Source organism: Rhinolophus ferrumequinum, chromosome 12 (genome assembly GCF_004115265.2).
Source record: "Rhinolophus ferrumequinum isolate MPI-CBG mRhiFer1 chromosome 12, mRhiFer1_v1.p, whole genome shotgun sequence".
Lineage (NCBI taxonomy): Eukaryota > Metazoa > Chordata > Mammalia > Chiroptera > Rhinolophidae > Rhinolophus > Rhinolophus ferrumequinum.
Genome location: NC_046295.1, coordinates 62048595 through 62063785, shown reverse-complemented (window position 1 = coordinate 62063785; position 15191 = coordinate 62048595). Strand labels below are relative to the sequence as shown.

The 15191-nt window shown below is 39.3% G+C and overlaps 1 protein-coding gene across 1 annotated transcript in view; it reads left to right on the top strand.

The window, feature by feature from the left end:
- CTNNAL1 (catenin alpha like 1) overlaps positions 1–15191 on the top strand; it is a 59645-nt gene that overhangs the window by 26175 nt on the left and 18279 nt on the right. Inside the window, exons 5-9 of the mRNA XM_033122132.1 lie at positions 3401–3490; positions 4540–4710; positions 7885–8085; positions 10252–10338; positions 14034–14192. Coding sequence (XP_032978023.1) covers positions 3401–3490; positions 4540–4710; positions 7885–8085; positions 10252–10338; positions 14034–14192 — 708 coding nt within the window. The remainder of the gene's footprint in view (positions 1–3400; positions 3491–4539; positions 4711–7884; positions 8086–10251; positions 10339–14033; positions 14193–15191) is intronic.

Here is a 15191-nt window from a genome sequence, read left to right as displayed (position 1 = left end):
ATAACAGTTAAATATATCTCCACCTCACACTGGGAAAGGGGCTCTTGCCTTCAAGGCCCAACTCAAGTGCGTCCTCTTTCAGGAAACTTTCCGTTTGACTTTTCGACCAGGGCTCAGACAAATTAATGAGTCATATATATCTCTATATCTATCTATCTATCTATCTATCTATCTATCTATCTATCTATCTATCTATCTATATTTACCTATCTATGTCTATAAAGATATATATATATATATATATACATATATATATTTTATAGTATTTTGTTATATTAGGTTGGTGCAAAAGTAATTGCGGTGAAAAGGTTAAAAATAATTGCAAAAGCCACAAATACTTTTGCACCATCCTAATATCTATTATAATTCTTTCTGTAATTTATGTATTATTCTGTTGTTATAGCTTTCTAGAATTACTCTGCATTAGATTAATAGTAATAGCCTAAGCCATTATTTATTTGTATTGGCTACGTGTTAGGTGCTTAATATCCATGAACTAATTTAGTTCTCAAGACATCCATAGATGGTAGGTATTGATTGTTCTCACTGTTTCACACGTGAGGAAACTGAAGCTGAGAGGATAATAATCCTTCCCATGGTCACTCTTCCAGCAGATTGAACTCTCTTATGTCTGAGTCTAAAGCCTGTATTTTTCAAACTACACCATGATGTTAGTTCTTTTATAGGTGTGTTCTTCGATTCAGACTGTAAATTCCAAAGCATAGGGAGGTAGGAGACTACATTATATCCAGGACTGACTTTTCCTTGTTGGGGTATTTGTGTATGAGTCCATCTTGTCAGCAAGTTAAATATATAATAATTGACCTTTTCTTGAGGTACTTTGATATATTCCAATAGGCTATGGTTTGGGGCATGAATTATCCTGGTTGTAGCTAGAGTTGGAAGATGGGTATTGGTCTGGAAAGTGGAAGACTATATTGTGATGCTTCACTTAGTGCTTCTTGGACCATCTGGGTTTTTATGGAGCCCTCTGTTTTGTCCTGTGGACCAGCCCTCTAACAGATTGAAAGGCCATCTTTTTCTAACACTGGCCATCACCATACAATATATAGTATCATGTGTGGCTTACAAGTTTTATGTATGGCATACACACTTGATGCATTGTCAACTAGGTGAGTGACCTCAACCTTTATTTTTGATAGATACTCATGACGGATGATAGTTACCTGTAGGACACAGTCCTTTGGGATATGACCTTGTGACCTGAATTAACTTTTGGATCCTTATGTACTACGTGTACTACTACTTTTGGATCCTTATGTACTACTATGTGCAGTTTCTTATGTACTAGATGTAACTTCGTTTCTTTCTTTCCTATTAAAGAAAGCTCTATTGGGATGCAAGTGAATGAGAGTGATATTATAGGGATAGCTTTGAGTCTACTATATTGTTCTTACTGTTTCACACATGAGGAAACTGAAGCTGAGAGGATAATAATCCTTCCCATGGTCACTCTTCCAGCAGATTGAACAGCAGATTGTTTTAGTAATAATTTACTAAAACAAAAGGCAAATCATTCCCACACTTTAGGTCTTCATTATTTGTAAGGAAGGGCTTTCCACCCAACTCACAAATGAAAAGAGATTGACCAATGTGGCAGGTGAAAATTATATGTAATTCACATTTCAGTGTCCATAAGTAAAATTTTCTCAGAACACAGCCATGCCGATTTGTTTATGTATTGTCTACAACAGCTTTCACAGTACGATGGTAGAATTTAGTAGTTGTGACATGGACCATATAGTCCAGAAAGTTAAAAAATCTATTATCTGGCCTTTTATTGAAAATATTTGCTGACCTCTGATTGATTGATTGATTGATTTTGTGTTTATTATACTCTTGCTTATTTTTATTTTATTATTCTTAAATCATGTATAGTCATGTATTCTTAAATCATGTATTGTTTAACATTGCCTATATTTAAGCTTTAAAGGGGCAGCAGAAGTCTTCTGGGACTTGCTTTTTTCGCTCAACATTCTATAGCTGAGTATGAGAAATTGGATGGCTGGCCCCAGTTTTTCACGCTGCCCAGATCATTACCCTCACCATGGCCTTATCATGGGGCTGACAATTTCCCTGTCCCAAGACTTTGAGCTTGGCCACGTTGTGTTATAAGGCGTAAACATTTAAGTGCTGACTTACCATCTTAGAGCAGAGCAGCACTGGCCAATCCACAGACCTTCAGCTCAGGCAGAGCTGCCGGCCACGCTCAGTCCAGATCAGCCGAGATCACCTGAGTCCCAGCCAGGCTAAAGATTCATGAGAATGAATGATTGTTGCTTTCACTATTGGAGGGAAACTTGGGGTGATTTCTTATGCAGCATTACGGTAGCCATAGCTGATCGTTACAGCAAAATTCGTGTCTGTTGTTGTATGAAGCTCTATGTGGTTTGTTCTTCGTCATGTGACAATAGCACATTAATGTGTCCAGTTTTCTACTGATGGGTACCCTTTTGCTGTCATGAACAGTGCTGCCTTGGGCATCCTGGTAAATGTCTCCTGGTACATGTGGGCAAGACGTTCTCTTGGGAATATAGTTTGGTGAATCGTTTGTAGCTCTTGTCCTCATGAGGGTGGTCCTTTGTCTCTGGGAGGGTCTTGAACTGGGCTTGGGTGCTCATCTTCTCCCCAAGCATCCCAGACTCTGACCTGTGATTGAGATGGTAGTCACCAAATTGTTATGAGGAACGTTTGGTTCTGGATTTGATCAGCAATATTTGGGACCTTCTGTGATAGCACACATTCAATCGAGGGTTCTAAGAAGAGAAACCAAAAGAAAAAAATATTCAAAATACAGTTTTTGCTTCCGAGTTCATAATCACTTGGGGAAAACTGTATCTCTACGAAACATCTTAAGAACATTTCAGGGCAGCAATTTGGTTGAGTTTAGGACAAACAAAGCTCATATTGAGATGAATAAGCACTTAGATGGAATTAATCACACATGATCCCTGAAAGAGTTGACTTCTAAGTATCTATTCTGAAGCAAATAGTAGCCCAGAGATGCTCAATAAATAAGTCATTTTAAATTAAGTAAAGCACAGGATGATTGTTTCTGGTTAAGAGTGAGGTATGTCCACAGGGCATGAGAATGTCAGGTGTGGGAGGCCACCAGTCTGAGAGCCACATGCAGCCTTTCCCTAAGTCTTAGTTCCTGGCTCTGCCACCTTAATAAGGGCAGCTGTTGCTTTCCACTGTATTGTGATCATGTATTTAGATTGAAATGGTGACATTTTATAAAACTTTAGTTTTTTTTTCCACTTTGTCACTTTGTTAACAATGTTACTTATTGTTGAGTATTGTTATTGAGTAAATGATTTTTTCAAGAAATTGGATTGTTCACATGATCCACTACTCAATGATTTTATTTCATTGTTAGGATTTGAAAGATGAAAAGAAAAAAGCAAAAATGGCAGCAGCTAGGGCAGTTCTTGAAAAGTGTACAATGATGCTTCTCACAGCTTCAAAGGTAAGAAAATTTTTGTTTTACTGTGTTGTAAATTAATTAGAGAACCTGATTAAATGCATCTAATTTATGTAGTTTTTATGTTAAAAAGGTCAAAGGGATCAATTAGACTATCTGCTCTCCTAGCCAGATCGCTGTTATTCTTTAGCAAGAATGCTAGCTTTCCTACCCAGTTCCAAACAGCAGTTAATGTACGAGTCAGCAACTAAGCAGAAGATGATATATCAGGTGCTGTGAACCCAGGCCTCTCCCACATGGTCACTGCCTGCAGGGTTTTGCCAGTCTTGTTGGGGAGCCAGCACATGTACTCCAGCAGAAGCTAGGCAAGTTAGAATCTGTTAAATAACAGTGGAGTATGAAGTCAGCCCTTAGTTTGTTTATTCTGTAAAGTCATCTCTCTAATTCCTTATCCTACTTTAAACAAAGTTGTCCATCAAGAACTTGTCATTCCAAATAGCAGTGGGCCAGCAAATTGGTGCAGTTCAAGAATGAGCTAGTAAACATATCCTGAGCAGTTAGTTTAGAATTGCCTTTTCTACTCAGAATATTTACTCTATGCTGGGGTCAGTGAAGCCACAAAAACAGAATTCACTGGCACCCACTTGGGAGGCTGTGCTCGTATCTAGACTCTTGAGTAGTTAGTTTTTCATTTACATTAATTTTTTTTCAAAGTCAATGATCCATCCCCAGGCATATATCATCTGTTCATTTTTCCTCATTGTTTTTTAGTTCTTGCACATGTAAGGCAACATTTTAAATATTTTTAATCATGATGAAGATATACTTGGTGTTTTTTTCCCCAGAAATTTTAAGTAAATTTATTATTGAAGTATAAAGATGTAGTTTCGCACTCTGCCTTTTTCACTTAACCTTGCTATCGCTTTTTACTCATCCTGCTTCCACTTGTAGTGAGGAGAAGCAGCTGGGTGAGCCAGGGACCCAGGAGATTTTGGTAAAGAACCATTTTTATTAGCATGACATGTTCTCTGTAAGATTTTGTGTGTTACCATATGGATCACATCTTAAAATGGAAAGTTTCAATTGTTTTGAAGACATGTCTTAGGCATCCCAGCTGTGAATCGGCCCATAAAAACAAAGAAGGAGTGTTTGACCGAATGAAAGTGGCATTGGATAAGGTCATTGAAATTGTGACTGACTGCAAACCCACTGTAGAGACTGACATCTCATCTATCACTATTTTTACTGGAATTAAAGAATTCAAGGTAAGACTAAAGAGAATATATTTTGATTTTTTTCTTTCCATCTCAAAGGAGCATTGCTCTCTGTAATACCTATAGTTTTCTGTAATATTTTAGAATAGATGCTTCATAAAAGCAGACATCGTTCTTTAAAACAATGCCACGATGTACAAACTTTTTTTAAAAAATTTTTTTATTGGGGAATGTTGGGGAACAGTGTGTTTCTCCAGGACCCATCAGCTCCAAGTCGTTGTCCTTCAATCTAGTTGTGGAAGGCACAGCTCACTGGCGCATGTGGGAATCGAACCGGCAACTCTGTTGTTTAGCCTGGCACTCTAGCCAACTGAGCCATCTGGCCGCCCCACAATGTACAAACTTAATGATCAGTAACATTTGGCTTAGTGCAGCATGTACAAAGAACACTGGTCTTGGGTTCTAGTAGCTCTCTGGCCCTGATTAGCTATATGATTTAGTGGTAGCCTCCTGTCATCTGTTTAGAAGGCTGTTCCTACTCAGGTCTTTTGAGCAGTGCAGTATCATTCACTGTTTTTGACAGACAGCAGGTCATTTCTGCTGGAATCCCTGCTCTTCCCTGTGCTATCAGGTTGATATTTTGAGACGGTAGTAATAGTAATAGCGATAGTATTAATGACAATTAAAAATTTTAAATGACACATTCTAACATTTATTGAGCACTTACTCTGTGCCAACCCTGTTCTGAGTACTTTAAGTGTGTGTGTGTGTGTGTGTGTGTGTGTGTGTTTGTAATTCTCACAAGAACTACTGTTACTATTCTCATTATACGGTTGGGGAGACTGAGAAACATAGATTAAGTCACTCACCATCTAGGAAGTGCCAGAGTGGGGATTTGGATCGAGGCAGTCTGACTCAGGAATCCCCACCACATTAGAGCAGAACTTCTCATCGGAAGTCAGCTAGGTGGTGAAGCTGCAATTTGGGTAAGAGCAGTGTCTGAGTCAGGAGGGATCTAGGAAATCCTCTAGCATAACCCCTAGCATAACAGATGGGAACAGTGGGGCCCGAGGAAGTTATCTAATGTGCCAAGGGTTACCACCTCTCCAATAGGCAGGGCTGTGACAGGGGTGGTGGTGTTTGCATCTTACTGTACTTTGACTTATTGTGCGAAGGTCTAAGTAGGAACATAAGGTCAAAGAAAGTAATGGAAAGAACATTTATTTTTAGGGCTACTGCTCTTAATAAATATTACCTCATTGAATCTCTAACTTCCTTTTTAGGTGAATATTATTATACCTAATTTTTGAGGTATAGCAAAATAATCCCAAAGCCCCTGACGTTTTAGTAAGACCCGTGGGTTTGCAACACCCGTAGGTTTGTTATATGTTACCAGTCCTACCCTAAATCTCTTCCTGAGGAGAAAGAAGCTACAAGGAAGGACCAGCCATTTTTTTTGAGTGTTTATTGTTGAAAGGGATCTTACAGATTATTTGTCTAAATCCCTCTTATAAAGGCTGAGGGGGGAGATGTCTTGTCAAAGGTCAGAGGATAGTTAGGAAAACAAGGAGGCGTAGAGCCAGGCTCTTTTGCCCCTGGATGACGCCTTTCTGGCCACGTTAACTAGGGGCAGTGCAGCACCTGTGGCCGCTGCCCACCGCTCTAGCTGCTGACCCTTTCATGTCAGTCATTCTGGAGGGCGGAGCTATTGTGAATAGACTCAGTCTCATCGGCAGTGGTTATCTTTTTGGCATCTTACCTTTTTTCTGATGGAGAATGTAATCTGTAGAGGGAATACTCTACAGAGTATTTGGTATAATGTGTTCGGTATTATGAATATATGGATAAGTGTTATAAAACTGTAAAACCGAATGGCCTTCAAAAAGCAACTCTACTACAGTAAGTTACCATTTAAAAACATATCAGTGTTCTCTCTAAAGCGAACAATCAAAACCCTCTAGCCTAAATAGTGTGGTCACCATGACTGATTTTTATGTCGTAATTCGGTTCAAATTCTCAAATTCTTAGAGCCTATGATCAATTCCATACCTCACTTTTTTCTCGATGTTTTCCGAGCTTAAAAAAAAAAATCCTGTCTACACAGGCTGGAGTGATACTGGAGACAGCTTGGGCCGGGAGGGAACGGGGCAGCAAGCACTCACCTTTGGCCTCTTGAACTTGCCAAATCTTGATATATTCGTGGGTCATATGTAAGGTTTAACTTGAAATAGTATTTTTGACAGGACTTTAAAGGGCTAAACAAAGGTAAGCTTTCCTTCTCAGCATATTCCTTGAGACCCCAATCATGACCATCACCACTATTGCCTCTTGGCCCAAGTTGTTTCCGTGACGTATTTCATGGGCTAGAGGTTAAAGAAGGTTGAAAAAGCATAGTGTATATTAGAGAGCTGAGAGAGAGGAAGACTGCACCAGGGCACATGTGTCCATCACATATTGAAGGAACTCTTAAGCACTGGATGGCTGAAGGGAAACGTTGTTTGGGGTCTTGGGGGGTGAGACAGACAGAGAGGAATTTAAAGAGGACCCGAGAGGGTTTTGTGCCACACAAGGGAAGTTTGGGCTTGGTTTTATAGGTGGTGAGGAGCCCATGAGAGGGAGGTGGCAATAGCGGAAGCTTTGCTTTGCAGAAAGATGATACAGGCCTGTGGGTAGAGGATGTTTTGCTCAGGGAGTTGCTGTTGGGGACATAAGACAAAATGTAGGGAGACTACTGAGGCAACTAGGAGAGTTGTGCTGAATTCATTAAGGAAAACTTGATACCTTTCCCAGTCCTTCCCATACACTCTGTGCTCCACACCTTTCCCCCTGGGCTCAATTCACGTTCATCGTTGGGTGTAACGTTTGCTAGGATTTGGCCTCGGCATTTTCTCAGATGCAGATCCTTTACCTGGAGGCTGGTTCATGTTTTTCCTACCAGTTGCTACATGATAATGCTCTTTCTGCCCCAGTGTTCACTGATCTCGTAGGAACGTTGTGCTAACAACCATTGGAGTGAAGCTCTGCATGGCCATTGGTGGCTCCTGAACAGGGTGTCCTCCTGGGCTAGTGGAGAATATAGTCATCATTGGAGGGGACATTTCCCCTGAGCCCTCAGACAGGGCAAGAAATTGCTAGTGTCTTCCTGGGCGCTGCTAGAAGTTACAGTCCATGTGGGTTAGTGGGAACAGTGATGTATATGGATACACATATCCTTTTTGTTCTCAGATGAATATTGAAACTCTTCGGGAGAATCTTTGTTTTGAGTCAAAAGAGAATCTTTCGGCGACTTTGGAAGCCATCTTGGAGCGTACAGAGGACTTCACGGATTCTGCCTACACCAGCCATGAGCACCGGGAACGCATCTTGGAACTGTCAACTCATGCGAGGATGGAACTGCAGCAGCTAATATCGGTGTGGAGTCAAGCTGTAAGAACTTCTTTTCATGAAAGTCAATTTTATATAATAGCTTTTCCTTACAGTCTTGAGAAATGTGGAAGGTAACCTAATCACCAGGAATATCGATGTGGTCCAGTGAGACAGGGTGTCTCTCTCATTCCTTGTCGCCCTCGTACTTGGCCAAAGCATCCTTGCCATCCAGCACGCACAGTACTCACCATTTCGAGGCCTGTTCCTCATCCTGGTCAGTCTGGATTCTGTGCCACCGTCACCATTACTAGTTCACCCTGTTGTGTTCACCCTGTTGTGTTCACTCCTGCACCAAACTCATCTCTGGAAAACTCCTCCCCAAAATGCTTCTTCAAAGTGAAGAGCAGAGGAGTAGACCCTACCTAGAGGTTCTTGGGGCCTGAGTCTTACTACTGGAGCCAGTCAGATGTGTGCAATTCTTAACTCTGAGGACAGCTGATTTACAGACACGATTTAGAAAACTCACTAAGGTCTAGATGCAGTGAAGACAACGGTAGATCCAGCTGGCAGGGGAAAGATTTTTTTACCCTTGCTCAGATTCCTGGTCTAAGGTTGGTGAGCAGGCTTTTAAAGAGCCTTAGACAGGCTGCTGCTATGCTTAACATGGGAGGTTATTGGACAAGAGTGGTACAGACTGATGGGAGAGGGACTACACAGGAAGTATGTGTACCCAATTTCTTATATAGGCTGGATTACAAAATTGAGAGACAGAGGCGTGAGACGCGTTGATTTATTTCTTAGACCTAGGCTATATCAAAAAAAGTATTTAACATGGTTTTTGGCATATATAGCATAGATAGAACAAGTCTGGAAGTCTTGAACAAAAGCTTTGGCAGTAAAGATGAAGAAGAAGACTGAATGTGGTCGAGAGTGTACTGAACACAGCAGCGGTTTACTTCCTTGTAAATGAATCACTTTATGAATGAAGAGTGGCTATGAATCAGATTTCTCTCCTATTTTCTTGGCATCCCAACATTGCAAATGCTTATGTTGACAGGGACACTTCACCTAGAGTAGCGTGGTGTCCGGGATAAAAGCAATATTTTGTGTTTAGTTTGAATTATCTATGTGATATCTAATCTGAAATACAGATTGCATCAGTGGTACATTTTAAGCCTGATATTCAGTATAAAGAGTTCCCGAGAGGAAATGCTCTCTGTGTTGGGAATCTGAGTTTATCGGTAGTTAAATTTGCAATTAGCACGTTTCACGTATTTTATAAGCACTCAGATTTCTGATTCTGCCTGCCAGATGTATTGTTCATTCATTCATTCATTTCAGTAGTTGTTACTATTTTATATGCCAGGCACTGGAAATCTAAAGAAGAAGAATATAAAATATTTGCCTGCAAGCATTTTGCAATGTAGAAAAATGTGGAAAGGGGCGAGACAAGTACACCAAGTTTTGTTAAGTGTCCAAAGCGAAGATACAGATCATGCAGTGAGAGGATTAGAAGGAGGGTGCATTTTTATTTAGGGTGAGAAATCAAGAAGTCTTCTTGAAGATATTGACATTAAACTTTGATCTATTCATTCAAAGACCTGAATACCCCCTGCCTCCCAGTGTGCCGTGCCTGGCATTGTGGATTCAGTGGTGAGCAAAATAAATGTGATCCCAGCCTTCATGGAGCTTATCAAAGCCTAGTGGGGAAGGTAGACATTAAACAACAGCAACAACAACCAATCAAAAAGTACATAAAAGTCGATATGTAATTGCAGGCTAGAATGAGCAGAGAAAAGATCAGACTGGGTCAGAAGCGGGTCTGAGTTAGGCTGTGTCATCTGAGAAGGCCTTTCTGAGAGAGAGACAGTTATGTAAGGACTTGAAGAAGAATAGGATTTTAGTTTTTAACTAGGTTAAGAGTGATGAAACGAGCATCCCAGGCAGAAAATTAAACGGTTTAGTTTCACACATGATAAACATTTATTATTAAAGAAAATTAGATTTTAGAAGTTAACCTGTTTATAATTAGAGTGGGAAAATATAACTAATTAAAATTTTACTTTCCATTCTAACTATAAGCAGGTGAATGTATAAGATCTACTTTTCTTATAGTTCACAGAATGATACCAAAAATGTATTATAATTTATACTTCAAGTAAAATTGGAATTACCAGACGCAAAAGATGAAGTAATACTACATATATATATTTTTAAAATTTTTAGCAAAACAAGAAAACAAAAAGCGTCACTGAAGAACTGGAACTCAGTATATTGAAAATCAGTTACAGCCTCAATGAACTTAAGAAAGAAGTAAGTATAGTATGAAATCTAGCCCCTTTGAATTCTTTGCCAATTTTCATATTTTATCATGTGTGTGAAATGCATTAGTATTAGTATGTCCCTATGCCCAGAAAATAATTTTAAATTTTCCTTTCACCTAGTTTTTTTTTTTTTACAGTTTTTTTATATTGGTTTGAGGTATACAAAACAGCATAATAATTAGAAATTTACACCCCTCACAAAGTGATAACCCCCCCAGTCTACTACCCCTCTGACATTGTGTATAGCTGTTACAATTCCATTTACAATACTATCGACTATATTCCTTATGCTGTAGTTTATATCCTGTGACCATATGTATGTATGTGTGTGTGTGTGTATATATATGAATATACATGTATATATATTTAATTATGGTTAACATTCAATATTATTCTACTTGAGCTTCATGAACTAGTTAGTTTAAAGCCACTGTTTTATTAGTGCCATCACTCAAAGCTTGTACATGAATGTTCATGCAGCTTTATTTAAAATAGCCCCAAACTGGAAACCACCTAAAATTTCATCAACAGGGGAACTGATAAATGGATTTTGGTAAAAGTAAACCAATTATTATTCAGCAACATAAAGGAATAATATTGATATAGATAACAATATGGATGTCACAATGTTACATTGAGCGAAAGAAGTTGGACACAAAAATATGTGTGTGTGTGTGTGTGTGTCTATCTCTGTATATCTATAGATATATATGTATATATACATATATACAACTAGATAGATGTAGATATATAGATATAGTGTATCTGTTTGGAAGAAATTCTAAAAAGATCAAAACCGATTTATAGTGACAGAAATCATATCAGTGGCTGCCTGGGGTCAGAAGTTGGAGGATGTTTACTACAAAGGGATGTGGGAGGACTTTTTGGATTAATGGAAATGTAAATATTGATTGTGGTGGTGTTTACATGGCTATGTATGTTTTTCAAAACTCATCAAACTATACTCTTGGTACATTTCGTTGTATATAAATTATACAACTTCATGAAGTTGAGTTTTAAAAATGCTCTTTTGGTTCCCTGAATGAAATGTAGTCATCCCATGACTTACTCGGTCACTCTCAAGTCATTGAAAGTCAGTTGAAGTCAGGGGTTTGCAAGCTGCACACAGGCTGCCTGTTTTTCTAAGGAAAGTGTCAGGGGGCACAGTCTTTCCCATTTGCTTACATGTTGCCTACTGCTTTTTCACTACAACAGCAGAGTCGGGAAGTTGCAATAGAGACCGTGGCCTGAAAAGCCTCAACTATTTTCTCTCTGGCCCTTTGACTGAAAAAGTTTGCCAATCCCTGCTCTAGGTCATAAAACACAATCTCAGTTCAAAACTGAGAATGTTCACTCCAATATAGTAATCATTACCTTTCAGCCTTCATTCAGCGTCCCTCCTGTCTCCCACTCCCCCAGCCCCACCAAGGCCTTTTGGGGAAAGGCCTTGCCTCTTTTTCACGCCTTTCGTCCCTCATTTAGTTTCTGTAAACTGACCTTGCCCAGGGTGGCACAGGGAGAGAAGACAGGAAGTGTGTGTGTGTGTTTGGGGGGTGGGGGAAGTGGGGCGGAGAGTTCTTCCTGACTGGTGCCCTTGTAATATGCTTTGGGCTCAATAGAGGTTTTAAGCTGACTTTCTCTCTCATGGATTCTTTTTTTTTTTTTTTTTGATTAGTTCATTTATTTATTCTTTTCTTTAGATTCCACATGTAAGTGAGATCGTATGGTATTTGTCTTTCTCTGTCTGACTTATTTCACTAAGCATAATGTTCTCTAGGTCCATCCTTATTGTTGTAAATGGTAAGATTTCATTCTTCTTTATGGCTGCGTAATATCCCATTGTATAAATGGATGCTTGAGTGTATTCTTCAGTCGCTCTCCTGTTGTCCCCCGCTCCTCCCCTTACTACAAGTCCCATGTCACATTGCTCCCTCTACTTTGGGTGTGCCCAAAAGTGGGACTCAGGTAAGCACCATCAGCCCTCCAAACAGATCCTCCTCACAAAAACCTCTCTTCTCCCTTATCTCTCATTTCTTGATTCTTTTATATTTTTGAAGTGGGTCAAGGGCTCAAGAGAATAAAATTGGTTTTTGGATGTTTCTTTTATAAATTATGTACATGATGATCTGTTTCACGTCTTACTTGGTACTGACCTCTATGGAAACCTTCATTTTAACATCTTGTTAACCATAGAAGAATATGGTTTCCTATGGTTTTTAAAAAGCCTACCCATTTTTCCCAGCCTACTCAATTTTAACGAAACTATTGTTTAAAACAGTGACTATCAGTACAGCAAAAAATCCTTTGGTGATGGGCTTCATTTTCTTTACCTCTGAAATGGGTATAACCACATCAATCTAGTAGAAGCATTTTTATAAGGATTAAGGGAGATAACGTCTATAAAGCTTCTGTCATTACACCGCACAGAGCAGGAATTTCGTGTTACTCACCCTTCCTCTCTTAGGATTGTTAATACGTTGTGTCTAAAAACATCTGTGAAATTTACGTGACCTTGGGCAAATCACTCAGTCTCTGAGGACCTTCTTTGTAGTCTGTAAAATAAAGGGCCAACATTAATATTCTCTAAGGCTAAACAAAATCTTTTAAAATTGTTACGTGGCATTTAGTTTCCAAAAGAAAGTATGCTGTTAATGTCTTTGTTTCTGGCGGTAATTATTCCCACTTGATGGCATGAATGTGGACTACTCTATTGTTAATTTTGTAGAAAGTCCTATAATTTGAATCGACATTGGATTACTTCCAGGAAAAAATAATTACTTCATTCAAATAGCCTTAATTCAAGGTCAGATTTTTCTGGGGATAGTGTTATTAAAAATTATCTCTTTCTGGAGAACCTCAAAATAAACTGTCACGTCGTTATTTTAAAAGGCAGGATAAGGAGAAGATGTTGGAGTTAATAGTACCCAAAGATATCCAGTCTGAGGGAGCCATGCTTAAAATCCTTTCCATCCAAAGTCAAATAAAACCTTGAGGTTTTTGTTACCTAAACTTTTATCTGTCGTTTCTCCTGTGACCCAAGAGTTAGAGAGTAAAGTTCTGGATAGCAACTATAGGTAGATTGTAACCCCTTAAGGGAAGGGTTCGTGTTCTACTTATCACATATGTCCAACTTCTGTCCCAGTATCTGCCATGATGTAGATATTTAATAAAATTTTGTTGAATACCTAATTGACTGAATCTCACATTGATACTTTTTCAAAAGTCTGACAAAAAACTTAGTAATGATCACAAACTACTGTTTTATTTTCCTCTTAGCACTTTGCATACTGTTCTCTTAATAGCGTTCCGTTCCTCACTAACTTTAAAAGTCTCAGAAGCATCTTTTAAGGTAAGAGAGAAGCTGTGTGGGAAAGAGCTGGTTGATAGTAGGATGAAAAAGGGACCAGGCTACTCTGCCAGGATGACCAGTTGGTCTTCCACAAACAGCATTACTGCCAAAACAAGGGGACTCAAAGGTGTTGATATCTTTGTGCCCTTGGGAGAACTTGCAAGCTACGTAACTGCTGCTATTACCACAGGGAACTTGACACTTTCGCCTCAGTCAAGGGGGACTGTGTTGAGGTTGCTACTCTTTTGTGTTTAAAATGATTATGAGGTGCGTGGTCACCAAACCTCAATGTTGGTTGTCTTTCTTTCATCACCCTTCACCTTCCACTTCTGCAGCTTCATAGTACAGCAACTCAGCTGGCAGCAGATCTGTTAAAATACCACGCTGATCATGTGGTCCTAAAAGCATTAAAACTTACTGGAGTAGAAGGGAAGTTAGAAGGTTTGGCTGAATATGCCTGTAAACTCTCGGAACAGAAAGAGCAGCTTGTTGAGGTGAGTAATAAGTGTACTTGTTAAAGAAAATGTAGTTTCATGATACCTATGCTATCATCAGGAAATATTAATGCAAATACAGTTAACCTGCATGAGCGTTTTCTCTCCTTAGGAATTTTAAAGGTATGTTTATCTGTTTTGCTCTCATAACAAATCTGGCATCTAAAACAAAACAACCCAAATTGCCAGAACCCACAAATGCATTTCTTAATCTTCTTTTCCTTATTCTCTCAGAGATCAGACTTTGGAGCAGTGCAGTGGAGATACACTGTATGACCTTGTCTGTATTTGAATCTGTTGGGTCTCAGCAGGAAAGAGATGACATATTCAAATTATTATAATTTTATAAAGGAGCTCTTTACAGTTGCACAAACAGAGTGTGGAGGAAACCATGGGAGTGCAGTGACTGGGGATCATGATAGCAGAGCTGGGACCACCCCTAAGCCCAAATCGATAGGGGAGTAAGTGGTTACTGGAAACTGGAAGAGTATAGTCTTCCAGAGAGCTACCTTGAGAGGTTTTGATTTTAGGATTACCGTGTTTCCCTGAAAGTAAGACCTAACTGGAAAATAAGCCCTAACATGATTTTTCAGGATGACATCCTCTGAACATAAGCCCTAATGAGTCTTTTGGAGCAAAAATTAATATAAGGCCCAGTATTATTTTTGGGGAAACACGGTATACACAGAGAGCCCCAGGTGTCCCTGCACGGAAAGGACATGGGAATAACGGCCCTTATTTTCCTCATCCCTGCTGGTCTATTGGCCAAAAATAGCTGCAGGTCACAGAGGTCAGTCTCCAAGGGCAAAAAGTGGTTTTCAGAAGGAAGGAGAGTGGATATGGAAGGACAAAGAAAAGACATTCAGTATGATAGGCTTTCTCTGAACCTCTCCTATTCTGCCCAAGTCTCTGTTATGTGTTACCGGTGCTTTCCCTGCCACTTTTGTTATAGTTCCAATTATTAATTGGTGTTCTAAGCCTTCTACTTTTTGAGAATGT